The following is a 21,476-nucleotide window of genomic DNA, read 5'->3' as shown; positions in this document are numbered from 1 at the left end:
AAAATAATGAGGAAATTTTGGGATTTTGGGCTCTCAAACCGTTGAAATAATTTATCCAACATCTAATTGGGAAAAATAAATTTATTTCATGTAATTCCTTTTTTTTCCATGTTAGAAACGTAATTTTTTGGATCTTAAAGCTCAATTTGACATTTCGGCATGCAAAGCGAGGTCAAACAAAATACGACATCTCCGAGTTTCTATTTCATCAATCTTTTCCTCTAGTTCTCTCTCGAGATCCTTGCAACAACGCGATTTGGGGATCTCTAACGTGATCTTGGCCATGACAGATGAGCTAGATTCTGGTGTAGTGCTAGCGGTTGCATGGCGGTTTGGGTCTTCGATTCACCAGATCTTGGGTTCTTTTCTGTCGAGTTGAGATTTGTGGGCTTATGGATGGGCTTTTCTAGTGGCTTGGGTTTTGGGTATTGGGGTTTTGTCAGGTGATAGCTATAGTGGTTCTCGGTGATGGTTGGGATGAAATTGGTGTTGTGATGTGACATGGTATGAGGGGTTTGTGGTGGTGCCAAGGTGGTTGAGGGTGGTGGCAGTAGTTGGGATTTTGTTTGTGGCGTTTTCTGTTTGGCTTGAAAATTTGAGTATATGGATGGGGTTTATGGTTGAGGAGGAGGACCAAAGTTTCTCTCCAAACTAGTTTAGAGAGAAATCCTACAAACTCCTCATATATCTTTATATTGAATATGAATTTTGAAAATCTAATCGTTTGATTGCATTTTCTTATTATATCATTCATGCTTGCAAAATTTTAAGAATATCAAAGATTAATTGCTCTATCATCAAACAAATGTTAAAATTTCAAGTTTTTGTGATTTAAAATTGTGTATAAAAAATAAGCTTATTAATCGAATAGTAAATAGCGTTTGATTTGAACAAAATTTGATATGCATGCAAAAATTTAATGGTTAGATTTTCAAAATTCACCCCTAAAAAAGATCTGTATGAAAAGTTTGAAGAGAAAAACTTTGTTCGGAGGATAGGAGTCGTGGTTGGTGGTGGTGTTGTGATTTTAGAATAGAGATAAGAGTGAAAGAGACGATTTGTCAAAATATTAGTAAAATATTAGATGAAGAAGTAGTATTTGAATAAAATAGACAATGGAAAATACCAATGTTTTTGAAAAATAGTTATGTAAAATAGAAAAAATAGGTTCTGTAGGTGCACAATTTGGAACCCAAACCCCTATTTTGTAAGTCTTGGTCCAAAGAGCCCAACACAATGAATTTTTTGTAGAGTATGAATCAAAGAACTAGGTTTTAGTAAGTTAAACGGGGTATTGCATGGAATAAAGTAATACATGAATAAGAACAAAAGCCATTATATTGAAAGATCACACAATCTGATAGATCTAAACACTTAGTTTGTATATACGAATCAATGCAGTGGGGTTCCTTTGCATGCTACAGTTCTCTCTCCTTTTTTCATCCCTCTCTTATGGGGGCTTTTACACATTATATAGGCATTTTCCTATCATTTGGGTTTTACACTTGTTGATCATCCAAACCTCTACTTGAGCATCTGTCCCATCAGACACCTCTTTCAGTTCTTTGTGAGTTGCAGTAACCCAGGTAGCACTGTTCAGGGGTCTTCTCCACATGAATGCGGTCAGGAAAGTAGCTGTAGTGCATTCAATGTGGCGGTGACAGCTTTTACTTAGATATTTTGTGTTTCCTTCCTTTTCACGTATTTAGGGGATGGGCTTTAGTGTCTGCGATGTCCTTTCGCTTCTGATTTTCAGTGTCCGAGGAGAAATTCCTCCTCAGACCTGTTTTCTTTGTTTCTAGTGATGTTTAACATGGGTTGCTTAAGCCACGTTAAATCCTCAGATGGGCTGGTGTCCTCGGACGAGTCCAAGGCCCAACCCGTTACTTTGGGCCATAGTCCCCACAATAGCCCCTAAAAACTCTAGTTTTTATCTCCCTCTAAGGAGAAAAACGGGGTTTTGACTTTTCAAGGGATAAGATCAATTAGTTTCCGGTTCGCTCGTGCGGGGGCAGTTGCTTCTAACGCGTTACGATTTACGAGGCGCGGCTTATTACTCCAGGTGGCTTTACGTCTCCCTCATCTAATGGTGAGGCGCAGATCTAACGGCTGACATTCTTCCTAAAATTCTGAGCGGGAATGGCCTTCCCTTCTCTCTCTTACTATATAAGGTCTTGAAGAAGCTCTTTTTGCTTTTCTTTTATACCAATGCTCCAGTTTGCCAGAGAATTCCAGCGCCCAGTCCTTCATTAACGTTCTAGGCTTTCAAATTTCCGTGATTACTTCAGTGAGAAATTTTTCCTTGAGGAAATCTCTAAGAATTTCAGAGATTATCGTAAGGATACTCATAAGTTCTACTTCCTCTTTGTAACCTCAATTTTCACCTCGGCCCTCGATTTTCACCTCGACCTTCCTTCTCGGCCCACCGGTTTGACTAGATACTCAAGTATCTAGTAGATACTCCGGCTGCCATGGAGGCCTTTAGGGCAAAATATCGCATCCCACAGGGGGTGGTTTTGCAGTATTGTCCTCTGGAAGGAGTGCTAACTGATAGGGAAGTGGGTCAAGTCGTCATTCCCATGATCGCTTTTATAGAAGGAGGAATGACACTTCCCATGCGTAGGATTACCTAGGACTACTTGTTTAACCATAGGTTGACACCGCATCAGTGCGCTCCCAACATGTTTAGGGTCTTAGGCAGCATAGATGTTCTGAACGAGCGGATGGGTCTAGGCCTTACATGGCATGACGTAGTTCACATGTACGAATGCCACCACCTTGACAAGGCGGGATACTATCTTAAATCTTGGTCTGAGATCGTTAGGCTAATCTCCTGTCTTCCTAAATCCAATAAGGGTATGAAAGATGACTTCTTTATTGCCTCAGGAGAGTGGAGCGACGGTCTTCATTGTCCAACTCGGGCAGGAGATCCAGGTGCGGTGCCTTTAGGATCAATCCTCTGGGAAGGGGGGTTCATCCCTTTAGTTTTATTTTCTTTTGGTCGAAGATTCAAAATTTTTGTAACCTAACTAGAATTTTCTTCTCGGCTATTTTGCAGATAGATCTCACGTCACTCCTCGGCTCAGCCATGTGAACGTTCAGGCCTTGAACTACCTTTTGAGGTTAGAGATCTACGTTAACGAGGACGGATAATTACGAGTGGCTCATCTGGTTTTGGGTTATGAACCCTTGTCCCGCACTTTCCAAGACATCGGCCAATCCATAAGAGCCGGTAGTCCAAGGTTGGCTAGGAACAACGTGTCAAAGCCAAGATTTTTAGCTCGAGATGATCTCAGGCCGATTGTTTTGCCTGCTGTTTAGAATCCTCAGCCAGTTGCACAACCACTTCCACAAGACAATCCCGAAGCTGCAGCGCCTGTTGAAGAAGAGGCTGAATCATCTCGTCTTTCTCTTGAGGAGGAGATAGATGAGTTTTATTTTGAGGAAGATATCCCAAAAGCTCCTTTAATCGAGCTTTCAGACCCTGAGGGAGAACCGGATAGGAATTCCGTGGTCGGCGTTCCTCTGGTTATTGCCTGCTCGGACGATTCTTCAGACGAGAAGGTGGACAACATGGCCTCTAAGAAAGGGAAGAGTTTGCGAGAGCTGATTGCTTCCCGAGGCAAAGGGCAATCATCAAAGGTGCCCTCCAAGTCCCAGACCCCTATCCTTTCTCCCGTTGCTCCATAACTCCCTGCCGATCTCGACTTAAAAATTAATCCCGACCTGAAGAAGAAAAGGCCGGTTGAATCCCTTGAGGAAGGCGAGGTGGGTCCTTGCCAGGGAGGTAAACAGCAAAAAATGACTCGGGAGCACAGGGACAAAAGGGCTCCATTTGTAGAGAGCCGAGAAGAGACAAAGCGGGTTGAAGTGCGCACTACTCCGCATACTTGGAGCCCGAAACTCGAAGTGGACGAAGTCTCCATTCCTTATACTGCTTCGGTCCGAGAGTACAACAAGGGCCGAGTAGGGTATATAGCTGAAGCCCTAAAGCAGTTTGTGCTCCTTCCCAGGGACATGGAGGCTTACAGGTGATTTTCACAGCCTGAGCTCTTCCTATCCCTGAAGAGAGATCTTGCGATGGTAAGGCAATTCATCTTCTCCTCGGTAAGATCATTAGATCCTATCATGTTTTAACATATCATTTTGTCATTTCTTGGACAGATTACTTAGTAAGTGTTTGTAGCCGAGGAGTATTGCCGCAACAATCGCAAGTTAGCTGACGTCGAGGCTCTCTTTTGTGCCGAGGTGGAGAAGGCTTTAGAAACCCTTAAGCGGAAGCATTACGAGCAATCTGAGAAGCTAAAAGAGGCTGAGAAAGGCCGCAAGAGCACTGAGGCTGGCTTGAAGAACGTTGAAAGTCAAGCCGAAGACCAGCGCCAAAAACTGTACGTGACTGAGACCAACCTCGCCACTGAAAAGCAAACCATGTTGGATCTCAAGGCCGCGTTGCAGAAAGCCAAGGAGGAGGCCTGACTTGCCAAGGAAGAGGCTCAGCTGGTCAGGGAAGCAGCTGAGGCTGAAAAGAGGGCTTCTTATCAGCTTGGGGCAGAGGAGACTGAAGTTAGGCTTTCCAAGGAGCTACCAAAGGTATGTAGGGATTACTGCAGTATTTCATGGGCTTATGCTCTTAATGCTATAGGGATCCCTGCAGACTCGGCCTTGAGATTGCCTAAGAAGGTTTTTTTCCCTCCAGAGATCCGGGAGATCCCTGCCGATGCCACTGAAGCTTCCGAGCAGGCTACGGTTGTTCCTGATGCCATCCCCCTAGCTGAAATTGCTGGGGGTTCTGGTCAGGTAGCCGTCCAAGGCGAGGATGTGGAAGAAGAGAAAGGCAAAGGCAAGGGTAAGGGAAAGAAAACCTTTTCAAAGGCTAAGGATCTTGCTAAGAAAGCAGTCACCGTCCAAGGCGAGGATGTGGAAGAAGAGAAAGGCAAAGGCAAGGGTAAGGGAAAGATAATCTCTTCAAAGGCTAAGGATCTTGCTAAGGAAGCAGTCATCGAGGATCACAGGGCAGATCTCCAAGTTAAGGACGTTCCACCTCCTCAGCCAGAGCAAAAAGAGGATCCTCTTGCTGAGGCTTAGCTCCTAGGGTTTCTATTATTATTACTGTATATATATATATATATATATATTTTTTTTTTTTTTTATTTCGGACAAAAGTTGTACTGCATTTTGTTCTTTGCAGAGACCTCCTATTGTATTATTTTTGGCTTATTAATATAGAATGCTCTTTCTTTCATTTTTTTTTCCTTATCTTTATGATTGATGTTGATGGAATTCCGTTATGTTGTTCCGAGTTAATGCTACTGTTTCTTTAGTTGATGTTTGCATCAACCCTACCGATATAAATAAATGAGAAGGGGCAGGACCGTGCAATGAACTTAGAACAATAGATGCTATTATACAAGACTGTGAACATACCTTAGAATTACACAGAAGTCCTGAGTTATTAATTTCCCCTAAGTCTGTGGTCTGAGGAACCATGCAGGACTTAGGTTCTATCTAAAACTTGGATAGATGCCATAAGTTGTTAATTTCCCCTAAGTCTATGGTCCGAGGAGCCATGCAGGACTTAGGTTCTGTTTAAAACTTGTATAGATGCCATAAGTTGTTAATTTCCCCTAAATCTGTGGTCCGAGGAGCCATGTAGGACTTAGATTCTGTTTAAAACTTGTATAGATGCCATAAGTTGTTAATTTCCCCTAAGTTTGTGGTCCAAGGAGCCATGCAAGACTTAGGTTCTGTTTAAAACTTGGATAGATGCCATAAGTTGTTAATTTCCCCTAAGTCTGTGGTTCGAGGAGCCATGCAGGACTTAGGTTCTGTTTAAAACTTGTATAGATGGAAGTGAGTCAACAAACGCGCGATAATCACAGGATGCAACACAGGCATAACTGTTTTCATTAATAATGATATCTTTTTAAATTGTTTACATTCTATGGGCGAGGTACAGTTTTCTCGTCTAGATCTTCCAAATAATAAGCACCTATTCCTACCATTGAGGTGATGCGATATGGTCCTTCCCAGCTGGGTCCCAACTTACCTGAGGAAGGGTTCTTGGCGCTGCCAAAAATTCTTCTCATCACGAGGTCGCCTGGCCCTAGTGGCCTTAGTTTTACATTAGTATCGTACCCTTGCTTCAGCTTTTGGTGGTAATAGGCCAATTGTATCATTGCCTTTTCTCTTTTCTCCTCGGCTAAATCTAGGCTCCTCCCTAGCAATTCGTCATTATTCCTTAGGGTAAAAGTGTTGGATCTCAACGTTGGGAAGCTAGTTTCTAGGGGAAGCATAGCTTCGGCCCTATAAGTCATTGAAAAAGGGGTTTCTCCCGTTGACTGTCGCGGCGTGGTTCGGTAGGTCCATAAGACGTGTGGTTGTTCTTCCACCCACCTTCCTTTTGCATCATCCAGTCTCTTCTTCAACCCATTCACTATGACCTTATTCACAGCTTCGGCTTGCCCATTTCCTTGGGGATAGGTTGGAGTGGAATACAGGTTGGTGATTCCAAATTCGCCACAGTATTTCCTAAAGGTTTTACTATCAAATTGAAGGCCGTTGTCAGAGATGAGGGTGCGAGGAGTTCCGAAGCGCGTAATGATGTTTTTCCAAATGAACTTCTTTGCATCCACATCCTTGATATTGGCTAATGGATCGGCCTCTACCCATTTGGTGAAATAATCTGTGCCAACTATTAAGTATCGCTTGTTCCTTGCTGCTTTCGGGAAAAGGTTGACAATATCCAGACCCCAGTGAGTGAACGGCCAAGGATTGGAGAGGGGGTTAAGGACCCCCCGACTGGTGGATATTTGGGGCAAATCTCTGGCATTGATCACACTTCTTTGCATATTCTTGGGCCTCTCTTTGCATGTTCGGCCACTAGTATCCCTGGGTGAGTGCTCTGTGTGCTAGCGATCTCCCTCCCGTGTGGCTCCCACAAATTCCCTCATACAGTTCTTTAAGCAACGATTCTGATACCTCTGGGTGTACGCATAGTAAGTATGGCCCAGAGTAGGAGCGCTTGTATAGCTTGTGGTCTTCTGACAACCAGAACTGGAGAGCATTCCTCCGTATCCTTTCGGCCTCTAATTTCTCTTCGGGTAATATATCATCTTTGAGGAAGTTCACTATGGGATCCATCCAGCTCGGATTGCTTCTGACCTGATGGATTCAAACTGTATCCTCTGTGGTTGTACTTATCTTGCATAAATCCTTAACAAGGATCATCTGAGGTAGATCTTGCGCAGAAGAAGTGGCAAGCGTGGCCAGCGAATCCGCATGTGTATTCCCACTTCTAGAGACATGTGTCAAACTAAAAAATTCAAAGTCTGATTGCAGGCGCTTGACTCGACCAAGGTATTCCTGAATTCTTGCATCTCTAGCTTCCAACTCACCCCTCACCTGGCCTACTACCAATCTGGGGTCCGAGAACGCTTTTATCGCCTTTCCGTCTATTTTTTGCACCATGACCATTCCTTGCAATAAAGCCTCATACTCGGCTTCATTGTTTGTAGCCGGGAACCCAAGTCTTAATGATTTTTCAATGGTAATATTCTCGGGCGATATTAGAACTAGTCCTACCCCGGATCCTTTTTGGTTTGCCACGCCATCCACATAGACCCTCCATCGTGAGGCTCCTTGTACAGAGATTTTTCCAACCGATTTTCCATCCATGTTCTCCTTCTCGGTTACTGCTTCTACAGTGGGTTCAGCGAATTCAGCGACTAGGTCCGCGAGGACTTGGCCCTTGATGGAGGTTCTAGGCATATATTTAATATCAAAAGCCCCTAGAAGTGTACTCCACATGGTGATTTTTCCTGTGTAATCGGCGCTTCGAAGCACTGATCGGAGGGGGAGCTGAGTCAGGACAATGACCGTGTGTGCCTGAAAGTAGTGGGGTAGTTTTCGCGTGACATGCACTACTACAAGAATTTCCTTTTCCAGTGGTAAATAGCGCACTTCAGCACTATGTAACGATTACTTATGTAATATACCGGTCGCTGTATCCCATTATCAATTCGTATTAGTACCAAGCTTACAACGTGAGAGGCCACTGCTATGTATGCGAAAAGAACCTCGTCGGCCTCAGGTCTAGACATGATGGGTGGCCGTGACAGGTATTCTTTAAGTTGCTGGAAGGCTAGAACACAGTCCTCAGACCATTCAAATCCTTTCCACTTATTCATCAAGAGATAAAAAGGTCGGCATAGGTCCGCAGATCGGGAGATGAATCGATTCAATGCTGCGATCATTCCAGTGAGTCTCTGTACTTCTCTTGGATTCTGAGGGGCTTGTAGGCTATTAATCACTTTGATTTGGTCCGGGCTTACCTCTATTCCTCTGTGAGTTACCATATAGCCCAAAAATTTTCCAGACCCGACCCCAAATGAACACTTGGAAGCATTGAGGTGCAGTTTGTGCTCCCTTAACATACCAAAAATGACTTCAAGGTCTTTCACATGCTCGGACACTACTTTACTTTTTACTACCATATCGTCTATGTAGACTTCAATAACCTTGCCTAGCTGTGATTCAAACATTCTGGTCATCATCCTTTGGTAGGTTGACCATGTATTCTTTAAACCGAAAGGCATCACCTTATAGTGGTAATTTCTGACGGGTGTCATGAACGTCATTTTCTCCTGATCTTCTAGAGCTAGTGGTATCTGATGATAACCCTGGAAGGCATCCAGGAAGCTCATTCGGGGGTGGCCTACAGTCGCATCTACCAATCGGTCTATTCGAGGCAACGGGAACGGGTCCTTCGGGCACACCTTGTTTAAGTCTGTGAAGTCTACGTAGACTTGCCATTTCCCTATCTTCTTTTTTACCACCACCGTATTTGCCAACCATTCAGGGTAAAAGACCTCTTTGATAGCCCCTGCCTTTTTCAGCTTCATCACTTCATCCCTAACAGCGTCTGCATGTTCTTTTGACGGGTGCCGGGGTGGCTGCTTCTTTGGAATAGAGGATGGGTTAACGTTCAGGTAGTGACAAATGAGACTAGGGTTAACCCCTGGGGCATCGTAGGCGTCCCATGCAAATACATCCACGTTCCTCTTTAGAAACCTTACCAGTTCCTCTTTTTCTTGAAGAGGTAATTTTGAGCCGACTTGGAAGAATCTTTATGGATTATTGTTAACGGTAACCCTTTCTAAACTTTCACATTTATCTCATCGGCTAGTTCGCGGACTTGTGTTGCCAAGGTGGTTGATTGCTATAAGCTCTTCACAGGAGCTGAGGACTCGGCATTGGACCGACGTGAGATAGCGGCCACCATGCATTGCCTAGCCATGGCTTAATCTCCATGAATTTCTTCCATTCGGCCCCCTGACGGGTATTTTACCTTCTGGTGAAGCGTAGAAGACACGGCTCCCAAAGCATGTAGCCTAGGTCTGGCTATTATGGCCGTGTAGGGTGAATAGGCATTGACCACAATAAAATCCACCTCCACCACCTCTGATCCAGTCTGTATGGGTAATCTGATCTGCCTTTTTGGTACGACCGTCTTCCCTTCAAAACTTATAAGAGGAGAGTCATAAGCCGTCAAGTCCTTAGGCCTTAAGTTCAGCCCCTTGTACAGATCAGGGTACATTACTTCCACTGCACTGCCTAGATTTACTAGTACCATCTTCACGTTGAAACCTTAAATCCTCAATGTAACCACCAAAGCATCGTCGTGAGGTTGGATAGTTCCTCCCTTATCCTCGTCTGAGAACCCCAATATTAAGGAGTTTCCCTTTTTAGATCTTTTGGACTCCCTCTCACCATCCTCGGCGGGGAGCCGAGCCACAGACAACACCCTAGAAGGAAAAGAGCCAATTCTTCCTGGGGCAGCGAGGATGACGTGTATCGTCCCTGTGGGAGGTCTCAAAGATACATCTTTTTGAGGCTCTTGTACTGCTTAGCCCAGATGACCGCTAGAGGGGTGTAAAAGGTGATGTAACTTTCCTTCTCGGACCAACTGATCCAGGTGATTCCATAGATTCCTGCAATCCTCAGTGGTATGCCCGTGGTCTTGATGATAATGACAATACAGGTTCTGGTTGCGCTTCGAGGGGTCTCCGGCCATTTAAAGAAAGACTCATTCTTGACCCTCTCCAGAACTTGTTGCATCGGCTCTCTGAATTTGGCATTAACCGTTTGCATGTTGGTCTGTCCAGTCTGTCTCGAAAAATCCCTCCTCGGCTGGTTACTGTTATATCGTTTCGACCTATAATCATTTCCTTTAAGGGGGGGGGGGATGATCTTCTCCTTTCCTTTCTCTTGTAGCTGGTCCTCTTCCACCCTTTTGTATTTGTCAATCCTGTCCATCAGTTGGCGAACGTTGGTGACGGGTTTACCAGTTAGAGATTTCCTTAAGTCGTGCTCGGTGGGGAGACCACTTTTGAACGTGTTGATGGCGACGTCATCGTGGCTTTCGTCCATCTCGTTATACATCTCCCAATATCTGTCAGAATACGCCTTTAAGGTTTCCCCCTCATGCATAGACAGAGATAATAATGAACTTAGGGGTCATGAAACTCTACTGTTTGTAATAAAGCGAGAGCAAAAAGCCTGAGTGAGCTGTCTATAGGAATCTATGGAGTTCATCTTCAAGCTATTGAACCATCTCATCGCCACTGGTCCCAGGCTGGATGGAAAAACTCTGCGCATCAAAGCCTTATTTTGGGAATGGATAGCCATTCTCTGGTTAAATTGGCTCACGTGTTCCACGGGGTCTGCTCGGCCGTTATAGATGGCGAACGTAGGTTGATTGAAACGTCGAGGCAATTTAGCCCCCTCTATCCTGTGCATGAAGGGTGATTTGGATATCTGATCCAGTGCCTTGTTCATGGCATCATTACCCAAACCCTTACCAGATGGGCTCTTACATCTCCGTTCAGGGCGTGACTCCTTCTCGTAAGAAAAGGTTTCACTTGGGGGAGTTCTTGACCTCCGCCTGTAACTGACATCCTCCTCTTCGTTAGAGGATGTATCTGAGCTGGAACGGGACTGCCTTCGCTATGCACGGTACAACTTCCTTTTCAGGTCGTCTATCTCTCGCTGCATGGCCTGATAGTTGTTTCGCCTCTGGGATATGCGACTACCTACTTGAGAGTGACTCTGGCTCGTCTGAGTAGTATGTACGCTTCCCTCTCGGTTTCTTCCATTGCCAAGGTTTAGCCCGGGGTCAAGAGCAATAAGTTCTGTCTGCTGAGGGTCAGGTTGGCATGGATTTTCTTGGTGGGGACCTGATCCTGCTATGCTTAACCGTCGTACTTACTAACACTCAAGTTCTCCCCATAGACGGCGCCAATTGTAGGTGTACAATTTGGAGCCCAAACCCCTATTTTGTAAGTCTTGGTCCAAAGAGCCCAATACAATGAATTTTTTGTAAAGTATGGATCAAAGAACTAGGTTTTAGTAAGTTAAACGGGGTATTGCATGGAATAAAGTAATATATGAACCAAGAACAAAAGCCATTATATTGAAAGATCACATGATCTGATAGAGCTAAACACTTAGTTTGTATATACGAATCAATGCAGTGGGGTTCCTTTGCATGTTACAGTTCTCTCTCCTCCTTTTTTCGTCCCTCTCTTATGGGGGCTTTTACACATTATATAGGCATTTTCCTATCATCTGGACTTTACACTTGTCGATCATCCAAACCTCCACTTGAGCATCTGTCCCATCAGACACCTCTTTCAGTTCTTTGTGAGTTGTGGTAGCCAAGGTAGCACTGTTCAGGGGTCTTCTCCACATTAATACGGCTAGAAAAGTAGCTATAGTGCATTCAATGTGGCAGTGACAACTTTTGCTTAGATATTTTGTGTTTCCTACCTTTTCACGTATTTAGGGGATGTGCTTTAGTGCTTGGGATGTCCTTTCGCTCCGGATTTTCAGTGTTCGAGGAGAAATTCCTCCTCGGACCTGTTTTCTTTGTTTCCAGTGATGTTTAACATGGGTTGCTTAAGCCATGTTAAATCCTCGAATGGGCTAGTGTCCTCGGATGGGTTCAGGGCCCAACCTGTTACTTTAGGCCATAGTCCCCACAGGTTCTTATGTTAAAATAGACATAATTTTTTTGCAAGTATTGATGCAAATACTTTACCATCTCTAGAGCTACAGGAGTTGTTTCCAATAGTACTTAGTACATAAATGATAGGGTAAACTACGAATTTAGTCCTTGACCTTTTCTATATTTTTCAATTTAGTTTTTAACATTTCAAATATGTCAATTTAATCCATAATTTTTTGGTATTGTGTCAAATTATTCGTAACTGTTAAGTGAACGATAAAAATGCTAATGTGGCTAACGGCAAAAATAAAAAATAATTTTTATGTCAACTCAAATGCCACCTAACATGGATTAAACTTAAAAATAAAAAAATAAAAAAACAAAAAACAAAACAAACAAAGCCCAGCTTAAGGAAGACGCCAAATTATAACAACTTCTTTAATATCGATTGACAAATAAAGGCTATGACATTCATTCTATATTTACTTACCAACTTCACTAATATCGGTCCCTCAAAAAAAAAAAAAAAAAAAAAAACTTCATTTATATCGATTGACAAATAATTCTGTTCTTATTTTTATTTTTGAGGGATTTGTTTTTTCATCTCTTTTCTCCTATGCGTGGATATTCTTTTGAGAACTGGTTAAATACTTTCATTAAAAACGAAACAAAAGAACACAAAAAAGGAAAAAAAGAAAAAGAAAACGTATAAATCCCAGGCTTAACTACAGGCACATAGCCAAGGAAAACAGCTACTCCAAGTGCAGGAAAAAACAAAACTACAAATCCCACTCTTTATAGGAAGTTTTTGGGGAAGACAAGTCATAGACAAGTCACATATTCTTAAATCCATAAAATAAGTTTTTTTATTATTTTTTTTTAAAACCTTCTTATATACAAGAATTTTAAATCAATAGGCGAAAGTAAATAAACTAATTGAAATTTTATTTACTATATATTTGAAGTTTGGATTTACCTTTTAAACACTATAGAATTTATTTATTTAATTTTATTACTAAACAATTGTGACTAACAATACCATAAAAGATTTATGAAAACATCTAAAATCAAGGAAATAAAACCTTAAATCATAATCTTAAAAAAATTACATAATATATATATAAAAGCAGAGACCTCATTTGAGAGAGTATGAGATTTTGCTAAGTAACACATTCTTTGCAAAGAAAATTGAAATAATAAGAGATAAAAACAAATTAAATATTAACTTTTTGTTTAATATGGTTCAATGTATCAAGACTTTCATATTAAAAAATAAATAATCTTTGTTTCTTTTGGTTCAATATTTTAAGACTTTTCCTCCTTCACACATACACACAAAATTCTTTGCATTTCAATTCACCATTTTTACCTCTTGCACTTCTACTCCTTTATATATATATCTACCTATAGCTTTTCATGTTATCTCATGTCAAATATACACAAACCAAAAACGATGTCATTTACCTTCAATTTTCGGATGACACCTTCCTAGCTCCAACATTATTGTCTCATCTAATCTTATTCCGTATGAGTTAACTACAACCAAGAAAAACTTGCATTTTATATTGAGTGACGGCGGCAATAATGATTTTGATGTTAAGGTCGAATGTTGTGAGCTTGTGGATTTTATAAAAGATGTGATTGATTGTGTGTGTTTGACATGTGTATTTTATTTTAGAATTAAGGAGAAAAAGAAAGATATATTCTATATTAACTTTTATTCTACAATATTTTTCTAAAGTATTTGTTTTATATTTCTCATTACTTGAATTGAATAATTATAATGAATATATGTGTGCAATTTATAATTGTTGCTTCTTATAATGAACTCATTACTAACAAAGTTTTATAATAATTATGCTATAATACATATACAATATTCTATAAGACCATCTTACATAAAATATCAAAACATTATCCATGTATTGCACGGTCAACTTACTACTAAAATATTAACAAGCTGAACTCATGTTCTATTCTACCACCCTAATGGGGAAATATGATCTGATGGTATGAATATAGATGTAAGCACAATAGTATAGATTTCTCACAAGATAGTTTGACTCTTCACTCACCAATGAGGAGAGCCTCCTTAATAAATCTTTCAAAATTCTTATATGATGATCCTTCAAAATCAGTTGCTTCCATTGCTTTCTTCTTCCATTCCCTAGCTTTTTGTCTCATGGCCTTACCCTTTTCCCCTTCCATCATTTCCTTAACAAGTGCTTCAATCTCATGACGTTTAACATCCTCGTTAACCTCCACACCAATCTCCCAAGTGGTACAAGCATACCGACAATTTGTTTGTTGCTCGGCAAAGAAGGGCCAACAAATAATAGGCACGCCAGCAGATACACTTTCTAATGTAGAATTCCAACCACAATGTGTTAGGAAAGCCCCAATGGATGGATGTGCTAGCACTTTATCTTGGGGGCACCAACTTGTTAGCAATCCCCTATCCTTAGTCTCCTCAAAAAATTCTTTAGGCAAGATTGCCGTATCTCCCATTACTACATCAGGCCTAATTATCCACAAAAATGTGTGCTTGCTATTCGCAAGACCCCATGCAAATTCTTTGAAGTGTTGGTCCGACATCACAGTTATGCTGCCATAATTTACGTACACAACTGAGTTGGGTTCCCTTTTATCAAGCCATTGGAGACATTTGGAGTCTTCTTTCCATAAGCTTGAACCTTGAGAGATAAAATGGCTCTCAGGTACATGCCGACCTAGCAAGTGAAGTGGGCCTATAGTGTAAACATGAGGGAATTTGGCTGAAATTACTTCTAGGACTTCATGTTCAAACTCGTCAAATGTGTTGAAGATGATTGTGGAAGAATTTAGGCAGTTTTGTGCTTCTGATCCCATAAAATCAAACATTGTTTCAGTTATGTCAGTAATTCTCATAAAGCTAGGGAGGTCCTTGAGCCGGATATTTTTCATTCCCGGGATCCAATTTATTGCTTTGTCAAGTGTTCCATCACCTTTGAAGCTTTCATCTGTAATAAGTTGTTAACGATTGATAATAAAATGGAGTTAATAGTGAGCCTATATAAAAATCAAAAATCATTTCTCAACTCAGCAATATTGAAAATGTTCTTTCTGTAGTATTGAAAAATGTTGTTTATAGCATTACTCTAGACAAGGATAGATCCAAGCTTGGACCAAGGGGGCCAACCGCTAGCCCAATGCCAAACCCTCCTCCCTATTTGAATATTTTAATTTTTTTTAATAATACATATTTAAAATTTGTCATCATCTTCCCTAGCCCTTTCACCCCTACACCAAACCCTCCCTCTCTTTTACATTTTTTTTCTTCCAAATTTATATAGTTTATATATAATAAACATTTAAATTTTTTTTGTAATGACCCAATGAAAGCACTAGCTATGTGCTTATACTCCAAAATAATTAGTTAAGTTGCAATTGACGCTCCTCATCACCACTTATAAACCTAAAATTCACCTAGTAAATATCTAACGTGGGACTTTGTACATGCCCACACAACACACAAATGGTATTATACCAAGTTTGTTCCGATTCAATTTGTAAATGACTCAAAAAATGCGCTAATCATTTCTTTGTTTACACCCCAAAAGGACTATTCAAATTATGATTGGGAATCGTCGTAATTACTTATAAAACTAAGATCCACCTAGTGTACACTTGATGTGGAACGCAGTGCATGCCTGTACAACTCAAATCCAATCAAATAAGCAGAACTTGAGGTATCACAATTTTCATCTTAAAAAATAAATTAGTCCAAATAGGTTTTTAAAAAAAATGGTATAATCTAATGTGTGACCATCCTCTAAAGAAAACAATTTTTTAACGTAAAACATTTTTAAAAAATCGTTTTTCATCTTTTAGTATTTGTAAAGAAGATTCTCTTCTTTATCAATTGAAAATTAAAGGCCAATAGAGAAATAAGTGGCTAAAGGCCTACAAGCAAGAATATATATATATATATATATATACACTTTTTTTTTTAATCTTCAGTTTTTTGTTAGGGATGATTGTAGATCCGAAACAACCATATATTTTTTTAGTTATCATTTCTTTTTTAATTCTATCAAAAGATTGGTAAGAATTAAAATATCATTTACTTACTAACTTGTTTATAGAGTGATAATATTTATAATTATTCTTTTTTTTCACATAACTACAAAAAGAGCATTTTCAATAATAAATATTGTCTTTTTTTTTAATAGAAATAATAATAAATATTGTCAAAACTAAGTTTCAATAATAACAATCGTACTTTAAAAAGGAAAATTATTATGAATTTAGTATAAACAATTATAGATTTTTTTGGAATTAAAAAAAAAACTAATTCTATTATGACAAATAATTGATTTAAAATTTCTTGAGCAACAATTATTTTGAATTGTGTCTTCTTCTTTTTTTTTTTTTTTTTTTTTTTGGGGGGGGGTGAGAATCATCTTAATTTAGCTAATACTTCTGAAAGGATTCAATTTATTGATCAGCGATTGGCTAGACAGAGTTTCATAACAGTGTATACAATTCCTCAATCTCATTAATTAGACCAAAACTAGATTTCTTATATAAAATTTTTCCTGCAATTACTATATTTTACGCCTACGTCTCGCTTTTCTTTGATTTCTTTTCTCTAGCAGATAATAGCATAACCTATTTTTTTCCCCTTATAATCCACTTTCAACAGGAAAAATTAAACCAAATGCGATATGATGTCATTGACAATCAACAATTGAAAGTAACTTTATATATTCTACTTAGGACCTGCTCTTCCACTAGCCTAATTAGGCCATAGCCTAAGGCCCCAAGTGAAAGGGAACCCCAAAATTTTGGAAAAGAAGAGGTAGTAAAAAATAAAAAATAAAAATTTGGTACATTTTAGTAAATATTGATACCCAAAAAATTCTTTGGTCTAAACAAAATCAACCGCCCCAAAAATAACGTCCTTCAACCTCTAGACAAAGCAAATAAAATACAAATCCGGTCTAAAAATTAACCACAAAACAATCATAAATCAAAGCAAATCAAAAATTTAAAATCCCTAAAATTTACTCATATTACCGTTGCTCTCTCTCACTCTTGCTCTCCGCCTCTCTCATTCTTTCTCTCCACTGGTCCTACTCTCAACTCCTTCTGTCGCTGGCTCAGGTTTCCTCCGATCAGATCACGTCTGAGACTCTGAGCTCTGATACTCTCTTAGGTGTAGTTTTATTCTTTTTCTCTGAGTTTCTGTATCTTATTTGATTTTTCTGCAGACGCCGTGGTTTTTTAGGGGTGGAGTATTGTCTAATAAGACCCTAGCTGGGGCCGTGGGCCTACTTGAGTTCTGGCTGGGGCCGCTGGGCCTTGAAGATTTTTTTTATTTAAAATTTTTAATTAATTTAATTAATTTTTTATTTTTTGGTTATAGGTAATAGGATCCATTTTGTTTCTTTAGTGGGTGGAGTCTTATCTAGTAAGACTTGTATGGCTGTGGGTAGAGTTGTAGACTTGTACTTCTGGGTTATAGGTGATATGATGAATATGTATTTATGTATATTGAGATTGCTAGATACTTGTTATTATTCAGTAAAACTATAATAGTATTTTTTATATACATTAGGTTCTATTACTCTACACTAGAAAGTTATTTTTTATTCTAGTCATTATAAATATATTGTTTAGTTAGAAATGTCTGCTAGAAAATATGCATCTGATTTAATTTCACCAAATTGAAAACACTAGACGGTGATAAAATGCAAAAATACTACCTTAATCTTGAATATTTTCTCAAACATGGTGTTTATTATGATATTGACGGTCTAAATTTATTTTCAAAGTTAAAATTTTTAAAAGAAATTTTACAAATAAAAGAATATACTCTAATTGACATACTAAATTATATAAAAAGATTAGATTCATTTCCAAATACATGCAATGCTTATAGAATTTTACTAACAATACATGTTACAGTTACTTCTGCAGAAAGAAGTTTTTCAAAATTAAAATTAATAAAATCATATCTAAGATTGACAATGTCCCAAGAAAGATGAAGTGAATTAGTTATTTTATCAATTGAAAATGAGATGTTAGAAGAACTTGAAAACAAAAATTTAATTAGTCAATTTGCATCTCAAAAGGCAAGAAAAATAGATTTTAAATGAAATATATTATAATATAAAAATATTAATTAAATATTAATTTAATTAATACATAAATATAAAAAAATGTCTCATTTTAGTTCTCGTCTAAAGCCCCAAAACGTCTTGGGCCAGTATTTCTAGTAAATAAAGAGAAAATAGAGTCTTTATACCATGAATAGAAGAAAATCTATCATCATGTATCCTACATGGGGTGAATTTCACATTTATCTGATACATGCATACATCCACCATCTTATATGAGGGAATTCCACATCCTTCCAATATATGTATGTATCCACTCTCTTATATGGGGTAGAACCCACCCAATGTAAGAGGGTAGATAAAAATATCCGATGGATATAATATCACCCCCTGAACAGGGATTGCCTTTTTTACATAGAAAACAGACATGATATTATTTCCAATTTTGCCGACTTGACTTTGACCTAACAAGTAGTGAAGTTATTTCGCCAAAAAAAGAAAGTAATGAGCAATGAGAAGTATTTACTATACATACAAGGACAAATTACTTCGACCCTTGGACAGGAGAAAATATCTATCTTATGGAACAGTACACCACTCCTATATTTGATTGATTTCACACATTTATGAGACTCCAAGTTATTTAATTATTAAAAAAAAAAAAAAAAGCAGTTTTATAAGATAATTTTTCCTCTTATAAAAGGAGTTATGTTCATGAAATATATCAATCCTCACATGAAACTTTGTCGGCATTTAGATTTCCATTAAAAAAAATCATAAATTTGTTTGATTTTGTTGTAGGAAGTCAAGTTTTAGTTGTAGGATTTTGTTGTAGAACTTTTGAAATAATGTATAAAAGATAAATATTAAGAACATCTAGAACATGTAATTCAATAATAGAATTTTTAAAATATGAATTATATAACAAATTATTGATTGGTGTAACATTACTTAGTACCTTATGTATAACTTGAATTATATATATATATATATATATTTCCAAAATTTAGAATTAAATTGGAAAAGGTTATAATTTTATAAAATGACAGTGGATAAAATTCACCTTTTATTTTTACAAAAACCCCAAACAAAATCTTTTAAAATATAATAAAAATTTATTATTAATTAATTATGGGAAAATATTGGTTGAGATCTCAGTCTCGTTTGGCTATTGCAAACTCACCAATCTTTTCCATGTTAAAATTTTTTAATTAAAGTCTTATGAACAACTTTAAGCTGGATGGCTACTTACTTTGCACTTGACAAAGAGAGAGTAAATGAGAAACTTATGAACAGGGGGACTTTGTAGATACTCATTTAGCTATTTTAATCTGAGTAACCCCATACTATCATCTGAGTTACAGTTCAATTAATAAAGTTGCTTATAATCATCTGAGTACCATTGGTGTGGTTCGAAAAATATGAATCTAATCTTTAACAGTCATTCTAACAAAAACAAAAAATTGCTCAAAGTACCTTTGAATGGAAGAATGCCTCTTTTGATGAGTTCAGTGAAGTTGAGATATCCCATGAAGCCACAAGCTGAGGCAGTCCAAAACTGAACCTCTGGGATGCCTAATTCTTCTCCAGCTTTAATAGCAAAACTCATGATGCCATCAGAAACTATGCAAGTAACCAAAGGCACTTCAGAGGATGAGTTGAGCTTAAGCACTAGCTCTTTGAAAGGGGCCAAACAGTTCTTTCTGGTGGCATCCATTAAGCTTGGAACATGTTGAGTTGCATCACGGTCCGATGGTGGCAACCCATCTGGTATTGTTTTAAACTGGAAATCAGGTAGCCCCTTTATGTAGTCAAGCCCTTTGGATCGGATTAAGCGTCTGTGGTTGAACTCAGTGTTTACAAAGGTTATATGGAAGCCCCTTGAGTGTATGAGCATGGCTAATCGCATCATGGGTGTTACATGGCCTTGTGCTGGGAATGGAACACATACTGCATGGGGCTTTGTAGCTCGAACTGAACCCATATCACTTGCAAGTTAATCTATATATTTTTTTTATGGAATCAATTTTTTTTTTTTTTTTTTTTGAGAGATCTTATGGAATCAAATTTAAAGGGCTTGTGAATTGTGATGATACCTTTAGGCTTTATGCCATTTTATAGGAAATATGTGTGGCATTAGGATATTAGTCTATAGATTTTTTTAGTAAACTCATCTGCGGGGCAAACTACTCGCTGTCACATGAGAGATAATATTACTATTAACTTGTCGAAACACTGAATAATCAACGGAAATAAAATCTCCTTTAAGGTCTTATCTTATGCAATTATTGCAAGTCACCAGTTGGCCCAGTCTGAAAGCTGGTTCAGTCAGTCAAAATAAGACACTGATAAGATACAGAACGTGAAAGAGATTTCCCCCAAAAAGAGAATTCCAATGTGGCAAATTGTTATTATTATGTGAAAATTTGATCTATTTAAATTTGGTTGACACAATAATGAACACAGAGAACTAATAAAATTGTGTCAATTCAACCTTGTAAAAATTGTGTCTATAGCATTACCTTTTTCTCTCCCCTCTTACGCTTTGTTTGGAAATGGAGGCAGGTGAGAAGAAAAAAGAGAGGAAATTGGGCTAATATGACAATTTTCTTTGTTTGGTTGGCATTGTAGGAAAGAAATGAAGATAAAGGGTCTGTTTGGATATCGTTTATTGCTGAAAATTGAAAATTGAAAATATAGTAGCAAAATAATTTTTAAATGTATGAATACCCAATTTTAAAGTTTTTTTTGCTGAATAAAGTACTTGCGAGTCTCGTGAACAGTACACGAGACCCACTAAAAAATGCACAATGTAGCTGAAAACACTTTTCAGCTCTATCCAAACGTAAGCAAAGTGGAAGGAGTGAGCATCCATCCAGGCCTAGTTTTCCCATCCGCCTAAATTAGGTGGAAATGAGAAAAAAGACAAGTAAAAAGCTTGCAATTTTTGGGGCCCACTACTAATGACTTCTAAATTTTAGTTTTGTCTATCACCAAAACAAACACCTTGGTTTTTATTTTGGGTATTTAGGTAAAAACATATATCTAAATTAAATATATTCTTTTTTTTTTTTTTTTATTGTCCCTCACTCTTTCCAAACATGTAAAAAAGAAGCATTTTCTTTTCTTATCTTTTCCCTCTCTCTCTCTTCTCATCTTTTCTCTTCCCCTCATTTACAACCAAACACATTGTTATCGTTGACAATAATCAAGCCCTCCACTCCATCTAAACACAGTTGCTAATGATGCTCCCAAGTCCCAAAAATCTTATGAGATAATCTTTTTCTTCTCTTAAATGTTTAAAGTAATATTAGTGGTTACCTGGTGGTAGTACTGCTACTACGATTGGGTGATGCAACAAAGTTCCAAAC

At 38.4% G+C, this 21,476-nt stretch overlaps 2 protein-coding genes across 2 annotated transcripts; both read right to left on the bottom strand.

Annotated features, from left to right (window-relative positions):
* Positions 1–9,646: 9,646 nt before the first annotated feature.
* Positions 9,647–10,428, bottom strand: LOC115950409. The gene is made up of 2 exons (XM_031067613.1): positions 10,038–10,428; positions 9,647–9,900 (listed from the first exon to the last, which is right to left on the bottom strand). The coding sequence occupies exons 1-2, from the start codon at positions 10,426–10,428 to the stop codon at positions 9,647–9,649; spliced, it is 645 nt and encodes a 214-aa protein (XP_030923473.1).
* Positions 10,429–13,874: 3,446 nt separating this feature from the next.
* LOC115950893 (linamarin synthase 2-like) lies at positions 13,875–20,229 on the bottom strand. Its single transcript, XM_031068170.1, has 2 exons — positions 19,582–20,229; positions 13,875–15,003 (listed from the first exon to the last, which is right to left on the bottom strand). Exons 1-2 carry the CDS (start codon positions 20,087–20,089, stop codon positions 14,072–14,074), a joined length of 1,440 nt encoding a protein of 479 aa, XP_030924030.1. The 5' UTR covers positions 20,090–20,229; the 3' UTR covers positions 13,875–14,071.
* Between the last annotated feature and the right edge of the window lie 1,247 nt (positions 20,230–21,476).

This window comes from Quercus lobata, chromosome 6, assembly GCF_001633185.2.
Source record: "Quercus lobata isolate SW786 chromosome 6, ValleyOak3.0 Primary Assembly, whole genome shotgun sequence".
Taxonomy (NCBI): Eukaryota; Viridiplantae; Streptophyta; class Magnoliopsida; order Fagales; family Fagaceae; genus Quercus; species Quercus lobata.
This window is presented reverse-complemented; position numbering and strand designations above follow the sequence as displayed.